The 24635-nt window shown below is 44.5% G+C and overlaps 1 protein-coding gene across 2 annotated transcripts in view; it reads left to right on the top strand.

Moving 5' to 3' along the window:
- The window catches only part of ASH1L (ASH1 like histone lysine methyltransferase), an 820515-nt gene that overhangs the window by 312534 nt on the left and 483346 nt on the right, over positions 1-24635 (top strand). For both annotated transcript variants that reach the window (XM_086947410.1, XM_086947409.1), the window contains exon 6: positions 22806-22900. In XM_086947410.1, the coding sequence (XP_086803536.1) occupies positions 22806-22900 (95 nt within the window). The remainder of the gene's footprint in view (positions 1-22805; positions 22901-24635) is intronic.

Below are 24635 nucleotides of genomic sequence, written 5' to 3'. Positions count from 1 at the left end.
CCTTTCTCATTCCATATTTTAGCTTTCCTTTGCAGATAATTTAGCCAATCCTGTGGCTACATTTGAACTCCCTTGGCAGTGTTTATATTTAAAACAAGAAGTCACTCTCCTCCTATGTGGGAGGACTACAGAGTGGGTGCCTTGAGTGAGGTAACAGCCTTAGCTGCCTTCACAAGTGCCAGGATACAATACATAGATACCTGGTGTAAGCACAATTCATTCGAACTGAATGAGCGGGTGCTTTTTTTAAATATTATAGTATCTCTCAGGAGATATGTTCCTACAGCCTCCCTGCTGGTTCCATTAGTTAGCCTGACTTCCTCTCTCAGTGTTGATGAACTCACAGCCACTACCCGTTTCGTAGCTTTTTACACTGAGAAGTAAAGTTTAGGAGATTCCCAGTTAGGCTGCATTGAAACAGAATAATTGGGCAACACATCCTTTTATATCTATCGATACACACACCCACACACGTGTGTGTGTATGTATGTATGTGTATATATATATATATATATATATATATATATAGATAGATATATATATATATATTTCTACCAAACTTTGCCCAGATACGAAGCCGCACTCCACAGTAGGTAAGTATAACCACTTTATTTCATGAAAACATGCAGCTTCTCATCCTGTCATTAGTCTCTGGCCCAACGCGTTTCAAAGCCTCTTCGCTTCTTTGTCAGGGGCCGTGTCCGAAACCATGATTCTTGCTGCTGCATCTTCCCTCGTGTGCCTTGTAAAATCATAGGCTTCCAGTGCGCCCTTTAAATAAACGTCCATTAAACACTGCACACTGGGACATGTAGTCCATAGCATACTTTCTACCCTCCAGTGGGTTAGGTCTCTGACACTTACTACGAGAGATTTTTAAAGCCCTCCACACTTTCCTAATCACCCAGGAAACAGCGTGCCTGCCAGAAAGGAAGGTTCCTTTCCGAGGCTGTTTCTTCACCCTTCCTGGAAACTGGTGCTTCTTCTCACAGCCAGGGCAGCTGTGCATGTAATTTTATCCAACTCTCCACACTTTCCTAATCAAACAATACAGTAGCAGACACCTATTTAAACTAGACTACTGTTTAGACCATGTTCTTTGAAAAACCTAGTTGTTATTAAGTTGCTTCTGAATCGAAGGTTGAGAAAGCTGCCATTACATGGTACAGGAATCGTTATATTTTATCCACTTTTACATGTGTAGACAATGGTATGATGAACATGTCTACTTGCAGGTTCCTCACCTCTTGAATATCCCAGGCACCAAACTGGATCCGGAAACTTTCAGTAGCACTTCCATTTAGGTTGGGGGTTCTGGCTGTATGTCAGCACCTGTAGTGATGTCACAGTGATATAGCTGGAGCCATAAAGCGCTCACTGAGGTGCATCGTCAGTTCTCTTTAGCTCTAGAAAGTTCTCTCCTTAAACGTTTTTGTGACAGTTGGTGCACTGCTAGAGATATCTAGCCCCAAAATGCTCAGAGTTCAAGCCCAGTAAGGATTATGAGGGTCAGATGACATTTGTTTGTATTGCTTGAGGTTGCAACATGACATGCGGTTGAATGGCTCTTGCCTCAGTATATATATGAAGGCTATTAAAGAAAGTAAAGCTAAAACTTTAGGGCCCATAACGTTGAACTTGACTTCGATCACGGACAAGATCTAGCTCCCCTTTCTCCCCTTCATCCCAATCCTCGAGGGAGAAATGCCACAAAAATAATATAAAGAAGCAACATTGTTCTCCCTCAGAGTTAAGTCCCAGTGCGATCCCTGCCTCCTTCAGAGTCTGTGTCCAAACCCACCTTGGTTCCATTCTCATAGGACATTATGCTGGCGGCACTACTGGCCCAAGTGACTACTCCAAGAACCTCTCCCAACCACCAGCCGTCAGAGGCCTTTCTGCCAACGCAGCATCCCACGTCACCTGAAGATTAACCTGATTTTTTGTTGGTCTATTATTAATCTCCTTTCGGGAGTATGGTTAGCCCTTTGTTGCTCGACTTTTCTTTTGTTATTGTTATTAAACAGATGTTTTCTTTAGGTTCCTAGGATAATAAAACTTATTTCAAAGTATCTTCAAATGTGCCTTGTTCTAGTTCCCTTTTCGAACATAATGGTACAATCTCTGGATGCTTGACTGTTCTTCAGACGGGTAAAATGATTTTTACATTGTTTTTCTCACAGTTTACTGATATTTTCATATTTCTGTACATTTTTTCATTAATTTGCTGCTATGTAGTCTTTGATTCATATTAGTAACATTTTATCTTTCATGAAAACAAACTTTCTAAAAGAATTGGCACTATATACCAAATGGGTAGTTCTGCAGCTGAAAGATCAGCCTTGGTAATTACACGATTTTTAAAATGGCATCACGCCTGTTGGACCCGGCCCTTTTGGCAGGTTCACCCTGAGACTTTTTGCTTTTTCCTAGCCTGTTTCTGGAACCTGGTGGTGGTGATTTTAGGCCTCTGCACACTTTTTCACTGTGGTACAGGGTAAAGTGCTTGAGCTCTCTGTGTAAGTGTGGTGAGTGACCTGCCCTCCCATAGGAATGAATGGGGAATATGTATGCCCATGGTAGTTCCTGATGTGTGGGGAGTGCAGTGGCGAGTTTGATATGTGCGAACTCTTGAGATTGAATGCTGCGTAATGATATATGCGGCATGACTGTGTCTAGTCTAGAAGTGCCACTTTTAGAAGTTGGCATATTTGTGTAATTGGTGTCTGGCGTGTGATTGGCTGGTGAGCCTGGTCCAGGAGTGCCTGGGCCTGCTTGTGGATTGACTGTCTGGTTTGAGGGTGACAGGGGCTGGGGAGCCCCAGGAGGTTGTCTGAGTCAGCCCGTGGATGAAAGGCTGCATCTGCTGCCAGGGAAGTGGGAGGAGATGGCACCTGGGAGTGAAGAGGGCTGTGCCTGCCTGCCACAATGCTGCAGGGGTGTGGAAATTTTACAAAAATCTACTTGGCCAATGGACAAAATGTTACAGAAATCTACTTGTCCTGGGAAGATATCTGCTTGCCTCACCTATTCCATAAATCACTGAGGTGTGTCTACACAGAGATAACCTGCACGGCAATCAGTGCAACATACTTTGCAATATATACTTTCAATGCAAGTCCAATTATGCAGTGCATGGTCACACCTTTTAATTCAACTATTGTACTGGATGGATGTACAGCATGTGTGCAGATGTGTCAGTGTGCACTGCACTCAATTATTAACCAGTATGCATGTGACAAATTTTCAAATTTAGAGAAATAGTACCTAAAAGCAGAGTGCAGGCTGGTAAGACTACATTTCTTGAAGCGTACTTGGCATAGACTGTGCCGGAATATGAACCTGTAGGGCAAAAGGGTGTTCTTCATTCTAGGGACAATTCATAGCTGTACAGTGTAAAAAATACTCACATGTGATCATGCTCTGATAAACATGTGGAGGGGAATAACCACTTCCTGGCAGAGCTTATGAATTGTTTATGGAGCAGCAATAATCACATAGCAGAGGTGTTTAGTTCACTGAAGCAGTATCCACAAGTACGAATACACAGGAGAAAGTAATGGGCAGTTAAATCAATCTCCCCTTTTACACTCCTGGGCAGGTGTGGTGTCATTATATTATTGTGCACTCACTGCTACATCCCCATATTCTTCTACCACACAAGGAGCATATGCAACACTGGCAGTAGCAGTACAGGGTTCTCTTGTGCACAGTACTGGTTAGTCATGGCACCAGCAGAGAAAGCTTCCCTAACATGAAGGGATGCAGATCAGCAATGGATGTGCAAGTTTGTCTCACTGAGATTTGTAAAGATCTCTGCCACTTGTCTCTCTCCTTCCAGTGTCCCCAGCCCTCCACTGCCCACCGAAATGTGTGTTATCTTCAGGGAATTCCTGTAATTCTGTTTTAGGATGCTGATATACGAGTATTGGGAAGCCTGGTGAAGGAAACGGTTTTAACGTTGCAGCAACTTGTGCAATCAGTTTCTTTATTTCAGAAGCTGAGCATCCTGAGGGTCCAAGGGATGATACTTGGATATTTGAAAATGGGCACATGCATAAAGAAGGCACAAAGACAGGACCCACATGAATAACACCCATTGGCAAATCATGTAGGGAAAGAAATGCAAACCTTTATGTCTATATAGGACAAATATTTACACAGGTGGAAGAGTCACTTTTCCTTAGATCTGTTATGGGCTATTTTTTACTGCTGACGTAACTGGGCAACAAAAAAGCAACACTACAGCGGTTGCATAAAATTCCCAGGTAGGAACATTGTATATTTTCACCCAGTTGTGAATAAAATATGATTGTGAGACCTATAAATGCATATTTTGATAATTTCTGCTTTATATTGAACTTGCTTCTTCAATTTCTGCCATTTTATATCGTTGCAAATGAAATATGGTCCCCCCACTGGTGACTGGTCTCTCGTGCTTTATATACAGAGCAACTCTAATTATGAGATTCTACAGCTGAGGAGTTTTCCATATAATTTGCCATATAATCAACAGATGCTGCCTAAACGGCATATTTTAACAAAAAAATGTTTATACTAGCTCAAACAGATCAAAAGTTACTAAAAAGGGGGTAACATGTCCTGGCACACAGTGAAAAGCCCATCACAAGTAGTGACTGGTCTCTTTTAAATTGCTATTGCTGTATTTGGGTCTTAATCTGAGACTAATGAGGCGAAACATTTATAGAGTGTTAACGTGTACAGATGTCAAAATAATGAAGTAATACTATCAACGAAAATGAGCTGCATTATGCTACATAATTCTCATTTTTGTGGCAACATAATTTAGTCAACCCTACTGCGTAATTTAGACCTTCCCTGCCGCATAAATTAGACCTTCCCTGCCGCTTCATTACAATGGCTCTGCTTATTTAGCACAAACAATAGGTACAGGAGACGAGAAATTCAACCAAATAAAGGTACAGGCTAACAGAAACGAGCCCTAAATGTGGAGAAAAATCAATTTCTTGAAAGGATTAAGCCTGCAAGTATTGACACGGACGTGAGGCTTTTCCTCTGCAGCAGTGGCTAGATTGAAAGATAAAGTGTGGGCACTGATTAAGCGAGAAGCCGTGGAGCAAAGGGGGAGGTAACGGAATAAGGAAAAGGCAAAAAAGACTGTGGGGGAGAGTATTGGTAAAGGAGAACTCATCTTGGGCAAAAATGTGGACATTGCAACGTTTCAAACGCCAAGAGTGGCCCACATCTCAGTGAATAGTGTGAAATACGCTCCACATTTCCTGGATTACAAAGATACTTTCTGCCTTCAGCATAATGTGGTGTTTTCTTTATTCAGCTATAGCTTGATTTGCTTAACACCAGGAAAACAATGCAAATTAAAAAATGCTTCCATTAACTGCACACGCATAATCCTGCAAGGCTGCATTTTCTGTAAGCCTGCCAGGTATTTAAAGTATTATCGTTTGCTCCGTGCCCCCAAATGCGACCTTGTCCATAAAAGCAGAAACAAAGTAAAGGTCAAGATCGCTCTATTAAACTTCCTTTTATCGTGTTTTCACTCCTTACCAACGATGTACTGGCTCCATTGCTAGATTGTAAAAGGAGAGGTGACGACTTATTGTAAAATGTTAAGGTGCCACACATTTGACCTGACCCTGCTCCCACGCTCACGGACTCCAGATCATTGCGTGCAAAATCAATCACAGTTAACAACATTTTCTTAAAGCTCAGACGGCTGCAAAACCCATTTTCAGACTGACTCACCTTCTGGGGAGGCATACAGTGTGTCAGACGCCGACTTGTTGCTCCCGATACCATGAAGTGCGCAGCAGCGCACCAAAGATAAGAGGCCTGCCTTGGACGGATCCCACTGGGCAGGGCGATCGAGCCACGCAGCATTAAGTGGCAATGAAACCACCAGGTCACTAGGCCAACAGCTCTCGGTGCTGGCAGTGGAAAAGTGTTTCCTGTCTCGGCGCCCGCCCTTGCACCTTCGGCAGCCGAGTTCCAAGAGCAGGTGGGCTGCACCAGTGAGGAATCCGCGCTAGAACACGGACGTTTAGCGCAAGACTCTCCCAGCCAATCACTGGCTAGATAGCGCCCAGTCATGGCCTTCCAGCCAGTCAGTGGCCTCCAAAAGCATTCTGGCTACACTTCTAATTGGCTGTGAGCCCGAAAGGGCCCACAGCTCATATATTTTCAGTGATTCAATGTCTACATGTCCGTCGGACAAAATAGACAATAAATCTTCTTGCCCATTATAAAAATCTACTTGGTTTGGGCGTCGGGCGATACGATTTCCCCACCCCTGATGCTGGCTCCACCTCCTGCTGGGCGACTGTCGCCTCTGCCCCTCACAGTCAAAGGAATTCCCTATAACCAGTTCTAGCTGGTTCTCACACTGCCTGCACAAAGACTTCAAAGTCTTTTCTCTGTATAAAAAGAGGCTGTGTCCCCTTCCTAATGTGTTCTTGTTTTTGGACTTGAATCTTACCAGGGGCATGCTGCTGCTTGGGCCCAGGGGAATCCCTGGGCCCTGCCCAGCCCCTGGATGCCTGGAGGACTTCTGGGGGACTTATTTTGCCCTGGATACCTGATGGACCTATCTTGAACTCTGGAGACCTTTTGCTGGGTCCCCTTTGCTTCCGGACTTTGCTGGTGGCACTGGGGGAGTGCTTTGTTTGAGGCAAAGACCTTCTTTTGCCTGCTGGCGCATGGGAGCGCTTGATTTGTCTTTCGTGGCGCTTGGGAGCGTTTTTTTGCTTCATTGGAGCGTTCCTCTGCCCGCATTTTGCGTGTGGGATTGCAGGTGTCACCCTGCTTCATGCCCGATATCGCTATTTGCTTTGTTGCGGGTGCCACCCCGTTTATTTGATTGTCTGGTGAGTGCCCACCTCGCATCTGCGTTTTGGATGCTCCTCGAGGGTGCTTACCCCTCTCTGTGCCCCTTTGGTCAACGCCGCAGCCCGGCGGAAACACCGGAAGAAGATGTCCGGCCCGCCGCCTGGTTGTGGGCGGGCCCGGTAGGACGCGTTTTCCGCTTCCCCCTGCCTGGGGGAAGCCATTGTCTGCCTTGCCGGTCTCCCGTGTTGTGAGGCAGACGGGAGATGCTGCCCGCGAGAAGGAGGATGGGGTCTGGGCGGCAGGGCTCCCGTGAGCTGAGGGAGCCCTACCGCATCTGCAGAAGAGGAAGTGTGGTCGTCGGGGCTCCCATGTGCTGGAGGGAGCCCCGGGAGAAGACGTGCAGCCTGCCGTCCTACGAGGGGGGCGGGAGGCGCAATGCCGGTGCCTGCCCCCTCGCGCTGCTCGCCTGAAACCCCGGAGAAGGAGAGAAGGAGGAAGCAGCCGGCCGTGTCCTGCCGGGGCTCCCGAGTGAAGGGAGAGCCCCGGGCTTCTGCCAGAGCCGCCGCCGAGTGCAGCACCAGCGAGGTCCCAGTGAGTGCGGGGGCGTCTTTATCTCTGTTCTCAGAGCGGCCCCAGTTGGCAGAGGGCCGCTCCAACGATCATGGGGGCATTTGCAATTTAGAGCCCTGAGAGGCTCCGGGGGCATTGTTTGTTTTCAGCCCTACAAGGCTCCAACGACAGGGCAAGAGTTGTGTAGAGCCCTGAGGAGGCTCCAACGTGGGGCATCATTGTTTAGAGAGCCTGTGTGGCTCAGAGGGGCCATATTTGTTTTAAAGAGCCTGAGTGGCTCAAGAGCATGTTCGCCCTAAGGAGCTAGATGGCTCCCTCTCCCCATGATGTCTTAAGAGCCTGTGTGGCTCCAGCAGTTTGGCGCAGCTTTTGTTCTAAGGGTCAGTGAGGACCCTGCTGCAGTTTGGACTCACAGCTGCCCAGCAGTTAGTGGGCTGCTGCACCGTTTAGGTTTTGGGATTGTTCCCAGGTGCCCAGCAAGTAGTGGGCACCTGCCACGTTTAGGCTTTTACTTTTGACTGGCGCTGCCTTGCAGCGCGCCCTGACATTCTGGACAGAGGGCGTCTTAGCCCCAACAAGGCCAGTTGGCCTAGGGACTGCCACAGGTGGTGGCTTATGTAAGTTTTGCGCAATTGTATCGTTATTGCACCTCTAAATGTGTTTTCTTGCATCATGTGTTATTCCTGCACCTCTGAATGTTTTTAGGCATCATATGATTTTTGCGCTATTGTATTGTTCTGGCACCTCAGAATGTTTTTAGGCATCATGTGTCTTCCTTTTCCCTGCGCTGCACCTCTGAATGTTTTAGGCATCATGTGTCTTCTTGCGCTGCACCTCTGAATGTATTTTATTGCATCATGTGTCTTCCTTGATCTTACTCCTCGGAATGTATATTTATGCATCATGGGTAATGTGTTCCTTCCTAGACCCCTAAACGCTGTGTGTGATACTTAGGTGGTTGTCCGTACACCTCTGAATGTTTTTAGGCATCATGTGTTTTCTTTTATTACTCCTCTGAATGTGTTTCATGCATCATGGGTAATGTGTTCTTGTTTATACCCCTAGGTGCTGTGTGATACTTAGGTGGTTGTTCTTTTTAGTACTGGTGGTCCTAGTGAGGTCCTGGTTCCTGTTACCAGTGGTTACTGGTTGTGTGCGATAGTTACTAATTTGTGCAACTATGATTTTCATTCTTCATTATTCTTTATTATAAAAGTGCTATGTCTGATTCTGACAGTGGCCCTGTCCTGTAAATAATCCCTTGTGAATATTGCCCGTGCCAGTTGGCACAATGTACTTGTGTTATACTATCTGATGTGTGTTTACAATACAGAAGTTATTTTTATAATAACCTTGTGTGGAGTTCCTTTTGTGGTGTGCCTAGGATGTTGTTGCTGGTGTGTGCTGGCGCAAATGCTTTACACATTGCCTCCGAGTTTAGCCTTACTGCTCGTGCCAAGCTACCAGGGGGTGAGCAGGGGTTATCTTGGCGTGTGACTACCTTGCCCTGACTAGAATGGTGGTTTCTGCCTAGCTTTGGCGTCAGCCTTAGCCAACCAGAAATAGCCAGTTCTAACAACGTCCCATCAATGATAGTAGAAGAGGGGACCAAAATGGGAGACCACTCTGTAGTCTCATAATCGGGGTAGCTAGATTACCCTCATAGACGCCCGGTTATTGGAACCCATAGAAGCAATTTTTTTTAAAAGACACCCACTGGAGGCTTGACGCCTCTGGTCTCACTGGCTATATTACTGTTTTTTTCAAGTTTGGGCACTGACCCTGATGTTTCCTGAATATTTGGAGTACCTGTCAGGCTCTGGTCCAGGTTTTTCCGGCCTCTAAAGGAACAACAGCAAGTCATCTGCATACAAAGAGATCTTGTCTACCACCCTGGGCGCCAATCCAAGTCCTTTGTACCCTTCTATCTAAGGTTCACTTGCGAACAGCAGCAGAAACCGTTGGCCCACCACCTAGTTCCCTTCTCATCTGGGAAGTCCCCCAACATTGCACGACCTATACGAACAATTGCCACTAAATCTCTGACTAAGAGACAAACATAACATAGAAATTTTGGCCCAAAGTTAGGCTTCCCTGAACCTCAAAGAGGTGGTCTCACTCTGGCGAATCAAAAACCTTCTTGATATTCACCTGTGAAAAGCGGCAAGTCTTCTAAGACCCCCAAAGCTGCTCTGCGCAGGGTTACCTTTAATTCACTTTGGATTCTCTAACAAAATAATGAGGCAGGCGCTGGAAACTGGAAGGCAAGAAAAAGGTTTATTACCCCCGAGAGGAGACCACGTCAACTGCAGACACTGGGATGTCTCAGGGAGGTGTTCTGCTGGCAAATCCTTAGGCTCTTCCTTTTATACAGGTTTGACACAATGCATCTGTTTCATTTATCATGGTTACAAGCTTGGAGTCTCTGCCCGGGCAGGTTGTCACACAAACCCAACATTGTTTCATCAACATGGTTACACAAGCCCAACATTGTTTCATCAACATGGTTACACAAGCCCAACATTAATTCTCCTCCTACCCAGGTCAAAACAGACAATTCAATCCTGCAGCTGGACCTTGCTTCAGGGTCTAAAACATGTGAGATCGGCCAGATCTAAGAGTCCGTTCTGTTGATAAAAACAGGTCCCATTGTTGGCAAAAACAAGTCTTGCTGTGTGCAGTGCAATAAACCATGTTTGCAAGAGTCTGTTTGGTATGTGGAACCTGTTTGTGTAGGAGTGTCCATGGGTTTGCCTGTAAACAGAGATGAGAGGAAAAACGAGTTTGAGGCAGCAAGTGGTGTTGATGTTTGTTGTGGCAATAGTTTATAGCCCCCAGCTCACATACCAGGTTGGTCAGAGGGGTGCTAGCAAGGGCAGGGTGAAACAAAGGTGACCAACGGAATACCAAATGGCTGCGGTCGGTCAGAATGACTGCAGTTTATGTGCACGTAGGAACTTCCATCAGACAAGATGGTGCAGAAAATGTTCATGATTGTCGTTTTGCTTTTAACACACCAGCAGCAAAGCCAGAGGGCACTCTAGATGGTTCACTAAGACAATGGTGTTGTGCAGCACCGGATATTGTGACTTGTGGAGCAGTCGGGCATAAAACTGCATTGGTCTGGGTGCACCAGTGAGCAAATCACTCCAAGAAAATGACGAGTGGTCAACACCTTGCAATCATTTTTGCCTCAATATTGATCAGGGAAATAAGCAATTTGAGAAGTATCACATCTGTGGATGGCTTGATTTATATATAACTTCTATTACTGCGATTCATAAGTCGGGGGAGGGCAGTGCTCTGGCATCCATAGCCTCTCCCAGTGTTGCTGCATTGACTGGTGTAGTGACTGAGGTGATATGTTTGCAAAGACAGTTGGGGTCCAGGTGTTTTTACCACTGTGACTTTCTTTCATTGCCACGATCAGTTCCTCTTCGTCTATCTTCTCTTCCATGATGTCCTTTTCAGATGGTGATAGCTGCCTTTTTGGTAGTTCTCACATGAACTACTGCAGTTAATGTGTCTCGGAGTTAGCACTTTTGGAGTATACTTGCTGGCAGTATTCCTCAAAGGCCTGTACAACTTGGCGATCAGTTAACACGTAGCCACATTGGTGCTGGATTTGTCAGTTCTTGTTAGGGGTATCCATACTCTGGCATAGTTAATGCTGGAGCTTACCCACTTTATTGCCCTGCTTATACACACAGCTTTGAGCTGCGACCCAGGCGGCCTTCACATCCTTTTATAGAATTCATGTAAATCTTGTTTTGTGATGCCCGCTATTTGAAAGTTACAGAACCGCCACCTTCTCTCTTTGCTGGCGGTGTAAACTAGTAATGTGATTTTTAATCTTACCCTATGATAAAATATTTTAATGTTTCCCAGAACTTAATCTGGGAAACAACTGAATACAATCCCGTCCCCACCCCAGCTCCCACCACCCAGTAACTATTGCATTGATTGCCCAGTACAAATTCCATAGGTGCCTGGTCAGAGAAGCCATGTGCGAGAATGTGTGCCCGTTTATTTAAGTCTACATCAGGCATAAGGAATTTATCCAGCCTCGAAAATGTCTTGTGGACTCCAGTAAAACAGGTATTTTCCCCAACAGGTCTGGTACTGGTCACGACTCATATCAGTCAATGCCATGTGTGTTCGGAATTTAGCTAATACCTTGTACCCACCGGGGTATGTGTGTTTGTCTAGTCTTGTCAATGTTTGGATCAAGTAGTCCATTAACTGAGTTTCCTGCAGCTGTGGATGGTCAGGTAGAATTTGCCAAATCCGTGGAAGTTGTGCAAAGTTTAGGTGACTTATCAAATCACTTAAATTGCACAGTCTGATATTGAATTGATTTTTTACAGCCATTGTGCTGCACTGATTTGTTTGGTCTCATTAGACCACGGGAGACCTATGGGGCACAGTTTTCGCCTCTGTTCCCTGGACTGCTCCATTTTCTAGCGTACGTATGTAATTGACTGTGTCGACGTGCTGTGTACACACTGAAACAATTGATTCGCTGGACTTTCTCTCCAAATCGAGACCTGTTTAAGTCAAGGAGAGATTATTTGCTTTAAGTTCACCCTACAGAAATGCTGCTGTAGGAGCTGTAAGCTACATTGTTTTCGCTTTACGTTGTCGTGGCCTGAATACAGCTTCCTTTGCCTGGCAAGGCTGCGAATCCCTTCTTGGGAGTGCTGTGATGAAACCGTGTGAGCTGTGTGTCCTGTGCGGGTAGTGTGAGGACGGGAGGTCTGCTCTTAACATGCTGTGGTGACTGCGCCTAGGCATGAGATTGAAACTGAAGGAGTGAAGGGTAGACCGCTTAAGAGTCACTGTGGTGCCAGATGGTCCCGCAGTCTGTCATGCAGTTTCGCATACAGTCAGGCAGGTGGTCGCGCATGCTTCGAGCTTCAGGATGACAGAGTCATTTTAAGAGTATTGATACATATCTTGGCATGCTCCCCTCGCTCAAAACCTCAATTCTCGTGTACAATGTCTAGTTTTCTCCCAAATAAGTTTGAATTCTATCACTATTTGGCTCAAGGCTGCTTCTTAACAAATGTTTTTGCCGCGTCCACTCTTCAGTGACTCACCTTGTACCTGAATGCAAGAACCCTCCTAAAGCGAATGCAGAATCGCCCATCATTCGCCAATCGCTCTTCACTGAGAGAAAAAGAACCGATTGCTGTCGATAGGCCCCGCTCATCATCTAAAAATAGTTTCACGGTCCTTGTCAAATCTCGTCCCTGTTGTGTATTCTGCGTTCGCAGATGAGTCTTTCTCTGCTTGGATGTCAGAAAGGAAAGCCCCGAGGTCCCTCTGAGCGCCGCCTGCACGGTCTCTCGGCGCGGAGGAGGCCTGTCTCAAGCATCCTTGACACGGAGCCCTGCCCTCCCCTACGCCGCGTCCTCCCTGTGTGTGGGCACGCCGCCGCTGACACGGCCGCACGCTTGGATGATGTATAGTGCCATTCAGGCTGCCCTTTGAACTGGCTCCCTTCTGTTTATGCACTGGAACATGAGCTCCCGGCAGCCGTGGCTTCCCCTCGCTGCCTTCACGCCCTGGCGTTTCATTAGCGGGGCTTAGCCTCTCCATTAAACACGGCTCAGCCCCTGCTCTCTTCAAGCCGCGGTGGCCTGCGCCGCGCGAGCCACTGTCAGAAGAAGACTTCCGGGGAAGTCCACCCTGCCCTGCACTCGAAGTACCTGCTGCGAGCGGCCCCTCGTGCATGAGTCAGTGTGCCTCATACCTCATTGACCCACAATATTGTAAATGTGAACATTTCGATTCGTCTCAGTCTGAGAGTGTCTGATAAACACTTCCGTGGACGAGGGGTGGGCAGCTCGGAATCTAGTTTCATGAACCCGGTGCATTCTTTCTCAAGGCAGCCAGGAAGCTTTACATGTTTTGTTGCAGACCTGGCCCGGTGCTGTTCAGTTGACTGGATCTTCTTTACAGTAGAATCTTTTCGTGAAAGCATTTACTTTGTCATAAAGAATATAAAAGCCCCAACAAAGGTCATATCTTGTTAGAAATTGTTTATCTCAAGCAGTGAAAGGACTTTCACTGGCCTTTAGAATGGAGTCTAAATCCCGATTCTGTATGTTCACCAGGCTTAAAACGGGACATAAAAGCAACCAGACGGAATGGCTTTGCTTGTTTTCCTATCACATATCTATTTCCAATTATGCGTGCGCGAAGATCAGTACTTCTAATGGTTGTACGCTGCAATGAGTATACCTTCTGCAACATTAGTTTGCCTCTAACCACAGTGTACCTAAGTTTAGGTAGTCAGGTTCCAGTATCCTCATCTAAGTGATTGATTACAACCCAATACCAAACCAGACCCATTCTGGGGCCATTAGTTATTTAATGTTTATTTCAAGCAAAGGCAGCTCCTTCTCAGGGGCTCCAAGGCACGCACAGCCCCCCTGCCTCCTGTGAGCCCCCATGTTCTGCACCTTGCCTCTGCAAGTCCTGACACTGTGCATAATTTAATTTTGTAGTTTTTAGGAAAAAAACACGACCTTCGTGTGTTCATGAACACTGCCAGTGCAGAGGTCAGGCATCTCGGCCTGGTTTCCAGGCTCCTGATGACAGGAGGAAGAAGGGAGTTGAAAGGGCTGATGTAAGATCCAGTCACAGAAATGCTGTTAAAATACAACATTATGTAGGTGGATGTCTGGTTTGCGCTTGTTTGAGGGACGTAGTTCAACTCCGGTCCCCTCACACGCACAGTCCATTTTAATTAGCAGGCATACTGTGCATGCTTCAGGCAGTACAGTATATCTTCTAAAATCTGTCTGTCCGGCCTCACGTCGGTGCACTCTTGACACCAATGAGAAGCCACACTGTGCAGCAGGGCAGTGGCATAAGCTCTGTCCCAGCTTCTTATAAGGCTCGACTTCCAGCCGTTTCAAGAACCTGGAAGAGGGATTAAGATGATTCTTCCCTCTTTTCAAACCTATGCATTCTGCTTTAGCTGGCTCCTCATTGCAATTCTGAATTTGAGTGTGTATGAAGAAGTGTGAGTATGAAGATCTGTCAGTGCGGTAAAAGGAGTGAGTGATTGGAGGTTGTAAGAGGGCCTGGAAGTGAGTCGGGCGTACCTATCAATGGTGTAGCTGGTGCAATTGCACCAGGGCCCAGTCAGTGAATTTTAAATAAGTGTGTGTGTACGTGTATTTGTTAATGAGAATGAGAACAATGTAGTACGAGTACGTTTGTTTGTGTATGAGTAATAGTCAGTGGAAGTAAGGATGAGTAAGTGAGAGAATTAGAGTGAGTAAGGGGGAAGAGAGTAAAAGTGAAAGCGGATGAGTAAGGCATATGTTGAGAAAAAATGGGGTGAACTCCTGGCAGGTATCACACCCCACCACTTTCAAAGGTCACCAGCTGCCATTTAAAGCTTTGATTTGTTAATCAACAAGAAGGGATTAAGTTAACGTTGTTCCCAACTCAAATTAGTTAAGTCTTTGGTGCCCGCAGTTGTAGTGTTACACTGCACACAGTTTAGAGTTGGGCGAGCCGGTTAAAGCTCAAGCCAAATGCCTGCTCTGGCTAAGCTCGAGGTTCTCAAGAATATAGAGTCCAAAATGGGGTAAGCTTTCAAGGGAGATAATGCAGCCTAGTGGCTACAGCTACCGACCAGTCAGCATGGGGAACAAGGTTTGAATCCAGGCCGTCGCATCATTTCAGCCAAAACAAAAAAAATCCTAAATAGTGTTTCTCTGTTGGCCCAGTATTCTTATGCCCTTGGACAAGGTTCGCACTATGCAAAACTGCCCAAAATACGTGGATTCTGTTTGTCACTCATACACTAATCTCGGACGCCATTAATTAAACACTTTGATGTTAAAAGCAGATACCCATCTAGTAGCCAAATTGCAGTGTGAAACTGAAAAAATTGGTAACAGTCTTGGCTTCCCTCCTCGATCAAGTTGTGGGATCTTGTGCAAATTCTTTATTTCGCGGAGCCTCCTTTTTGTTTGTAATCACATATGAGAACCCAAATGCATGACGTTATGAGGAAGTGCATTGTACAAAAAGCCCCTCCTTTGATTTAATAGCCTAAAATGCTTATTCATCTATAATATGAATTTAAACTACAAATAGGGTACACAACCACTAATTTGCCTTTTATTTTTTGCTTAGAGCATTACTGTCGGGTTCTTGGAGGGAGCAAGGAAGTTGCTCAGTTTATGCTTAAAAACTCTATTTTAATAAATACTTTTTAACCCAAAGATGTAATTTGATGTATTAAAGTGAAACGCCTCAGCTTGTTATTGTTTAAGAACCTTATTTTTCCTGAGTTTTGAAGACATGTTATCATATTGGCTCAGCTCTGCTCTTCCTGCTAATTTGTTGGCTTGCCCACCTCTAACATAGTTCAAGTAGATACGTCTACAGGAGCAAGTTCTTGACTCTAACAAGTCAGACCTCGATGGCTTGGTAGCTGTTGAGTAATTGGGATTGGTTACCTTGAGGGTGGTCCGTCCTACACCTTTGAAGACAGGCGTTGTCAGAGACAGCAGCTTTTGCTTTGATGTAACACTTACACACTGACGCACAACACGTTAACCAAAATAACACGTACGTACACAGACAGCAAGACTTGCACAAGTCCATGCATACATCGACCGTATATTTCCAGTCACTCCTTATTTATGCAGACCACTAAACAGATTTGCTTACAGATTACCAGACACAAAGTCCCTTATGCAAACAGAATTACAGATATACGGGTACCCATATTAATAGACCTACAAAGAACACTTAAAAACAGACCACCACACTTGCCTGCATACAAGCCACAAGAAGTTCATCCATTCATGCTCACAGACCAACAGCTCTATAGTTACTTATGCATGCAAAGTAGCACAGAGGCATGTGCACACGCTCAAAAGATAGACTTGCACAGAGTTCCACAAAACACACATATAGTTCGACAGAATACAGACCGACACTCAAGGACTTGTTCAGGAGGGGAAGGCAGTGGGATGGAAAGACGGAACAAAGGGACATGTGCATTTATGCTGCTGTGGTGCTGATTAGAATACAGCCCTGTGTGCTTGAATATTTAGCCCCTGTGCAGAGGAAATCATACTGAGGGTGGAGAAAGCAGTAGAGTGTTTACATCCACTAAATGCATGTTATTTTCTTGGGCAAATACCTGTAGTGGTTGAACGAAGACTTCAGCTGAGCTTCCTTCCCGGCCACTCGTTGCCCTCTTTGAGAAGAAGAGCTCTGTGTAACAATAGAGTGCAATCTGAATGCCCGTTCCATTCTTGGCGTGTTATGACAATACATAAGTGACTTCGGTGTTCGTTACCTGCATCTTTCTACTAGAGACAAATGCTATATTTATGACTGCCTGATCACCCTATGTAAAAAAACACCATACATCCATCCAGTCCTTTACTTTCTTTTTGCCAGGTGATTTTCTTTAGGCTTTGTAGTACTCACTGGTTCAAATGAAGCCAACAAAACAACTGCCAGAATGCATTGATTTGTTCAATAAAACACTGGACCAGAAACATAGTTTGTGTTCATTAACTGGAGCAAGTTCCATTATACTTTTAGCATTACCAGTATTGACAGCAGTTTAAATTAATTTTGTTTCTCATGGCTTACAATTTCGTAACAAAATCTAAACACAATTTTTTTTATTTTCTTTTAGTCGTCGTGCATTTGAAGCGCTATTGCTGTGTTTACACAGGTGGTTTGAAGATGCCCCAAGTAATAATTCTTTCTATTGGGCTGTTAAGAGGGTGTTGAAAGGCATGGCTGGTCAAGACAATCAACGTCTTGATGCTGAAAGTGGTCTGCATACCTGCCATGTTATAGCTTCTACTATGCATTCTTATCAATGTTGCCCTTCTTTCTAACAAGGGCTCCAATGGCAACTGCAGGTGCTATAGAAAGAAGATGGTGCAGAAGTCAAACTTTATTTTTGAAACATGACATTTGCATACCTTTCTTGTCTTAAACAAATTTCAAAGCAGACAATTTCACAAACCAAATCCTGAGTCCTTATATCCTCTGTGGAAGAATTTTGCATATGAATATGTCAAGTGGATTTCATTAAGCTAAATCCCAAAAGGCTCGAGTGTTTTGTCAAAAGGCGTTCTAAGCATAAACCTTTCTAAATAGGATGTTTTTTTCAAACAGACGTGAATGTGTGGCAGCTGAGTAGGGCATCTATTACTGGTTGCAAATTGTACCAGGGTGTTGGTAAAGAACACTAAGGACCAGATGTATGCAGCTAGCATTTTGCAATTCCTTAATTGCCAATCGAAAGGATTCGCAATTAGGAAATCACAAAATTCAATGTATGAAGGTGTATAGTACACCTTTTGCGATTCCTAGGGGGTCGTAAATGACCTACCTCATGAATACTAATGAGGTTGTTCGTAATTTGCGACCCGCTAGCAATATCAAAAATCAAGGGGGATGGTGGCCTGTTGAGATCAGCAGACCACCATTTCGGCAATTGCTTTTTAATAAAGCATTTTTTTTTTTGTAAAGCAACCCGTTTTCCTTAAAAGAAAACGAGATGCTTTACAAAAAGAAAAATTGAAAGTTTTCTTTTCATTTGTTAAAAGTGGTTTTACCAACGTTCACAAAGCAGAAAGGGTCCCTTTGGGACCCCTTCCCATTTGCGAATAGGTTACCACCTGGTAAAATGCGTATGTTTTTCGCCCGCAATTGCGGTCACAAAACATTCATACATACTGATGCAATTCGGTATTTGGAAGGGATGCCCTAAACACGCCCCTTCCTAATACCGAATTGCAAACCCATTTTGCGATTCGGTAATAGGTTACCGAATCGCAAAGTTAGGTTTGCTGCATCCGAAAAGCAATTTTTGCGTTCGCAATCGGGCAGATTCTGCCAATCTGCCCGTTTGCAATGCAAAAATGCTTGATACACCTGCCCCTTAATGCCCCTCCACTGCGATTCTTCATTTTGTACATCTTTGGGCAGATCATGTTCTCTCAGCTGGATCTGAGGTTTATAGTGGGTATGTATTGTGCAGGGGTGTGGAAATTTTACAAAAATCTACTTGGCCAATGGACAAAATGTTACAGAAATCTACTTGTCCTGGGAAGATATCTGCTTGCCTCACCTATTCCATAAATCACTGAGGTGTGTCTACACAGAGATAACCTGCACGGCAATCAGTGCAACATACTTTGCAATATATACTTTCAATGCAAGTCCAATTATGCAGTGCATGGTCACACCTTTTAATTCAACTATTGTACTGGATGGATGTACAGCATGTGTGCAGATGTGTCAGTGTGCACTGCACTCAATTATTAACCAGTATGCATGTGACAAATTTTCAAATTTAGAGAAATAGTACCTAAAAGCAGAGTGCAGGCTGGTAAGACTACATTTCTTGAAGCGTACTTGGCATAGACTGTGCCGGAATATGAACCTGTAGGGCAAAAGGGTGTTCTTCATTCTAGGGACAATTCATAGCTGTACAGTGTAAAAAATACTCACATGTGATCATGCTCTGATAAACATGTGGAGGGGAATAACCACTTCCTGGCAGAGCTTATGAATTGTTTATGGAGCAGCAATAATCACATAGCAGAGGTGTTTAGTTCACTGAAGCAGTATCCACAAGTACGAATACACAGGAGAAAGTAATGGGCAGTTAAATCAATCTCCCCTTTTACACTCCTGGGCAGGTGTGGTGTCATTATATTATTGTGCACTCACTGCTACATCCCCATATTCTTCTACCACACAAGGAGCATATGCAACACTGGCAGTAGCAGTACAGGGTTCTCTTGTGCACAGTACTGGTTAGTCATGGCACCAGCAGAGAAAGCTTCCCTAACATGAAGGGATGCAGATCAGCAATGGATGTGCAAGTTTGTCTCACTGAGATTTGTAAAGATCTCTGCCACTTGTCTCTCTCCTTCCAGTGTCCCCAGCCCTCCACTGCCCACCGAAATGTGTGTTATCTTCAGGGAATTCCTGTAATTCTGTTTTAGGATGCTGATATACGAGTATTGGGAAGCCTGGTGAAGGAAACGGTTTTAACGTTGCAGCAACTTGTGCAATCAGTTTCTTTATTTCAGAAGCTGAGCATCCTGAGGGTCCAAGGGATGATACTTGGATATTTGAAAATGGGCACATGCATAAAGAAGGCACAAAGACAGGACCCACATGAATAACACCCATTGGCAAATCATGTAGGGAAAGAAATGCAAACCTTTATGTCTATATAGGACAAATATTTACACAGGTGGAAGAGTCACTTTTCCTTAGATCTGTTATGGGCTATTTTTTACTGCTGACGTAACTGGGCAACAAAAAAGCAACACTACAGCGGTTGCATAAAATTCCCAGGTAGGAACATTGTATATTTTCACCCAGTTGTGAATAAAATATGATTGTGAGACCTATAAATGCATATTTTGATAATTTCTGCTTTATATTGAACTTGCTTCTTCAATTTCTGCCATTTTATATCGTTGCAAATGAAATATGGTCCCCCCACTGGTGACTGGTCTCTCGTGCTTTATATACAGAGCAACTCTAATTATGAGATTCTACAGCTGAGGAGTTTTCCATATAATTTGCCATATAATCAACAGATGCTGCCTAAACGGCATATTTTAACAAAAAAATGTTTATACTAGCTCAAACAGATCAAAAGTTACTAAAAAGGGGGTAACATGTCCTGGCACACAGTGAAAAGCCCATCACAAGTAGTGACTGGTCTCTTTTAAATTGCTATTGCTGTATTTGGGTCTTAATCTGAGACTAATGAGGCGAAACATTTATAGAGTGTTAACGTGTACAGATGTCAAAATAATGAAGTAATACTATCAACGAAAATGAGCTGCATTATGCTACATAATTCTCATTTTTGTGGCAACATAATTTAGTCAACCCTACTGCGTAATTTAGACCTTCCCTGCCGCATAAATTAGACCTTCCCTGCCGCTTCATTACAATGGCTCTGCTTATTTAGCACAAACAATAGGTACAGGAGACGAGAAATTCAACCAAATAAAGGTACAGGCTAACAGAAACGAGCCCTAAATGTGGAGAAAAATCAATTTCTTGAAAGGATTAAGCCTGCAAGTATTGACACGGACGTGAGGCTTTTCCTCTGCAGCAGTGGCTAGATTGAAAGATAAAGTGTGGGCACTGATTAAGCGAGAAGCCGTGGAGCAAAGGGGGAGGTAACGGAATAAGGAAAAGGCAAAAAAGACTGTGGGGGAGAGTATTGGTAAAGGAGAACTCATCTTGGGCAAAAATGTGGACATTGCAACGTTTCAAACGCCAAGAGTGGCCCACATCTCAGTGAATAGTGTGAAATACGCTCCACATTTCCTGGATTACAAAGATACTTTCTGCCTTCAGCATAATGTGGTGTTTTCTTTATTCAGCTATAGCTTGATTTGCTTAACACCAGGAAAACAATGCAAATTAAAAAATGCTTCCATTAACTGCACACGCATAATCCTGCAAGGCTGCATTTTCTGTAAGCCTGCCAGGTATTTAAAGTATTATCGTTTGCTCCGTGCCCCCAAATGCGACCTTGTCCATAAAAGCAGAAACAAAGTAAAGGTCAAGATCGCTCTATTAAACTTCCTTTTATCGTGTTTTCACTCCTTACCAACGATGTACTGGCTCCATTGCTAGATTGTAAAAGGAGAGGTGACGACTTATTGTAAAATGTTAAGGTGCCACACATTTGACCTGACCCTGCTCCCACGCTCACGGACTCCAGATCATTGCGTGCAAAATCAATCACAGTTAACAACATTTTCTTAAAGCTCAGACGGCTGCAAAACCCATTTTCAGACTGACTCACCTTCTGGGGAGGCATACAGTGTGTCAGACGCCGACTTGTTGCTCCCGATACCATGAAGTGCGCAGCAGCGCACCAAAGATAAGAGGCCTGCCTTGGACGGATCCCACTGGGCAGGGCGATCGAGCCACGCAGCATTAAGTGGCAATGAAACCACCAGGTCACTAGGCCAACAGCTCTCGGTGCTGGCAGTGGAAAAGTGTTTCCTGTCTCGGCGCCCGCCCTTGCACCTTCGGCAGCCGAGTTCCAAGAGCAGGTGGGCTGCACCAGTGAGGAATCCGCGCTAGAACACGGACGTTTAGCGCAAGACTCTCCCAGCCAATCACTGGCTAGATAGCGCCCAGTCATGGCCTTCCAGCCAGTCAGTGGCCTCCAAAAGCATTCTGGCTACACTTCTAATTGGCTGTGAGCCCGAAAGGGCCCACAGCTCATATATTTTCAGTGATTCAATGTCTACATGTCCGTCGGACAAAATAGACAATAAATCTTCTTGCCCATTATAAAAATCTACTTGGTTTGGGCGTCGGGCGATACGATTTCCCCACCCCTGATTGTGGGCCTAGCTAATGTAGGTATTCTGAGACTCTCCTCTGCCTTGCTTTATATGTTGTCTAAAGCCCCTTTAAATTCATTGTTTATGCCACTCGGTGCAAAGGGTGATGGGATCTTGCCTTTTCTGATGGATACTTTATTCTGCAGATTCCACACTTGTTGAATCCCCAGGCATGGATCTGGAATTTTTTCACAGCAGTTGATCTTGCATTTCAGTGTTTGGCGTTATTGGAGTCTAAGGCGACCGTGCTCTTCTTCTGGATGTGATGGCACAAAGCTGCACATGTGGCCCCCACTGTGTGATGGCATCAGTTCCTTCTTTTCCGCCACTCTTTGGCGAGGATCTGGAGCTGCACTCTCAACTTTGTCTAGTTTCTCTGACGCCAACATGCTGTTTTTTTGTTTTGAAAAAAAGATAGTGTGCTAGGGAAGTGGTCCCCACAAAACCCACAGTCTTTAAACCATGCTGCGACTCCCTGAAGCAGATGACGATCCCAGACCCACACAGCGTCTGTCTGCAGTGTCTAGGCTCCGGGCATGACACAGTCATGTAACAAGTGCTCCTTGATGCACCCGAATGCAATCGGGGAGTGGAAGTCGAAGTAAATGTCACTGACCACAAAAATGGAGACAGCTCACACTCCAAACAGTGCGGCCTCTGTTGCAGGGGTCTGTCCTGCTACGGGTCTGCATTGACTTACCAGAAGTTGAGGGGTAAGTTAAGTGTTAATAAGCGTTTTTTGCTCCCGCCAGTACACGTCCATTAGAAGTAGTGATGGTGAGGCTTATAATTTAGAGGTCCCCTAGAGGGAAGCTTTTCAAATGTTTGCTCCCACACCGTCTTTCTTCTAGTGTCTTCTTCTCAGTGACACTTCCAGTCCAGTCCTCCTGACAGGCACTTGCATGTCTACATGCCAAGCACTATTTGAATTGTGTAAATGTTGATTCTTTTATTCTACAGGCAGCGTGCATTAAACCTTTTCTCACCCGGACTTTCTTTTTCTCTCAGCCCAAAGAGCCGTCTGATGCAGTTAAAAAAGGAGAAGCTGGAGTACACCCCCGGAGAGCACGAGTATGGATTGTTTCCTGCCCCTATTCATGTTGGTGAGTATGAGTGCATCGGTCTTCTGTCTCAAGCATCTTTGGGTACAATTTATGGAGCGCCTGTTTTATTTCATTTTTTGCCATTATATTTTGGAAATGATTTCAACTGCTTCACAGCGCCAGAAAATCTTGCGAGAAGCAACATTCACACCCACTCAACATGCACCATCTGCTGTGTGCGCCAATATTGCCACTTAGCATATTTTACCTCTTAATTATCATTTTTTTAAGTTATGATTCCAAACATGAGTCTTCAAGTCCTTCTCACTAACCAGAACAGTTGTAGCATGAGAGACACCACAGTCTACGGTGGTGAGCAGAATTCACCTTTTGGCTTCTAGCAGAGATTCGCCAGATGATCACTTATTTAATCTAGCTAAGACAGAGGACAAAACAAAATGTAGCTCGTTGTTCAGCGAAGTGAGACAAAATGGAAAAAGATAATACTTTTAATAGGAAGAGAAAATGTCTAAGTAAATTACACCTCCCTCAAGTTGCTTGAGTTTATGTTGGGATTTTTTTGTTTATTGATGCAGTACACATGGCCAAGAAGTTAGGTGGTCAGATGCATAATCGAGCGACATGAGCTATAATCCCAGTTCCACATGTGACTACGTTGGTTGATTTTGTTCAAATCGTTTTATCTTTCTGTAACTCGGACTGCTTATCTGCACAGACAGGGCTAAATGCGAAAGTCCTTTGTGACCATTTTTTATTTGTTCTGCGCAAAAATAGTGATCTAAAAATGTCTACCCATATTGTTGAAATAATGTCAAACCAGTTGTATTGAAACTACAACGTTTTCAATATATTTTCCCCAAATTATGTAATTGTAAGAAACTTCTTCCGACATCTTTACTTAGCCTCTATGTTTGCCCTATTTCTCTTTCATTTGCTAAATTAATTGAAGCGAGGTGAGCATGTTCTTTGCTTCTCAAATTTAACATATAGGGAATTCCCTTTAAAGATAGCTTCAAATAGGCTATTTTGACATCTACCTCATGATTTATTATAGTATTGGTGGAAATGCCCCCAGATTCTTTAGACACTTCCATTTTTATTTGAAGCAATGGACTTTTATCTCCTCCTGCTTGTATAGAGTAGGTGGGATATCAGGTAGGAACTCTTTGAAGGCAGCAGACATACAGTGGGAACAGGCCAGCCGTAACATAAATACTGCGTGAACTTTTCAATATATTTTTTAAATAACTCGCTGTTAAATAAAGAACTTTTGACTTGCTAAATTGTATTCTATAAGATGCTCATCCTCTTTGTCAAGTTTAATACATGGGAGATTTTCTTGTGAAATACATTTTTTTCCCAAACTGTAAGTTTATTTCAACATCTACCTGATAGACTAAAGAGCAATAGGCTCTTTGCCAGGCCCAGACCACGGTAGGTTGAGTTTCATCCCTTCCAATACCTTTGATACCTTGACTGGTCCGGGTGCCACTGCACAGGTTGGCCAAAGAAAAATATCTAAACCTATCATTACTGACCTCCATACAGTAAGCAAGAATGACGTTTTGAATTCTCCAGTGGGAATTTTTGCGGGACAAACCCAATCTAGATTCATACGTTGTATACAATTCTGACTTCTAGAAGTAGGACTCGGAACACACATCTTATTACACATAGACTTTTAGGTGTTGCCTCGTGGTGACTCAAAGTGACCCACACATTTTTGGGTTTCGCCTGCCGAAGGCTGCGCTCTGCGCAGCTTTTCGGCGCAGGC

The sequence above is a fragment of the Lissotriton vulgaris genome, chromosome 12 (genome assembly GCF_964263255.1).
Source record: "Lissotriton vulgaris chromosome 12, aLisVul1.2, whole genome shotgun sequence".
NCBI lineage: Eukaryota > Metazoa > Chordata > Amphibia > Caudata > Salamandridae > Lissotriton > Lissotriton vulgaris.
This window is presented reverse-complemented; position numbering and strand designations above follow the sequence as displayed.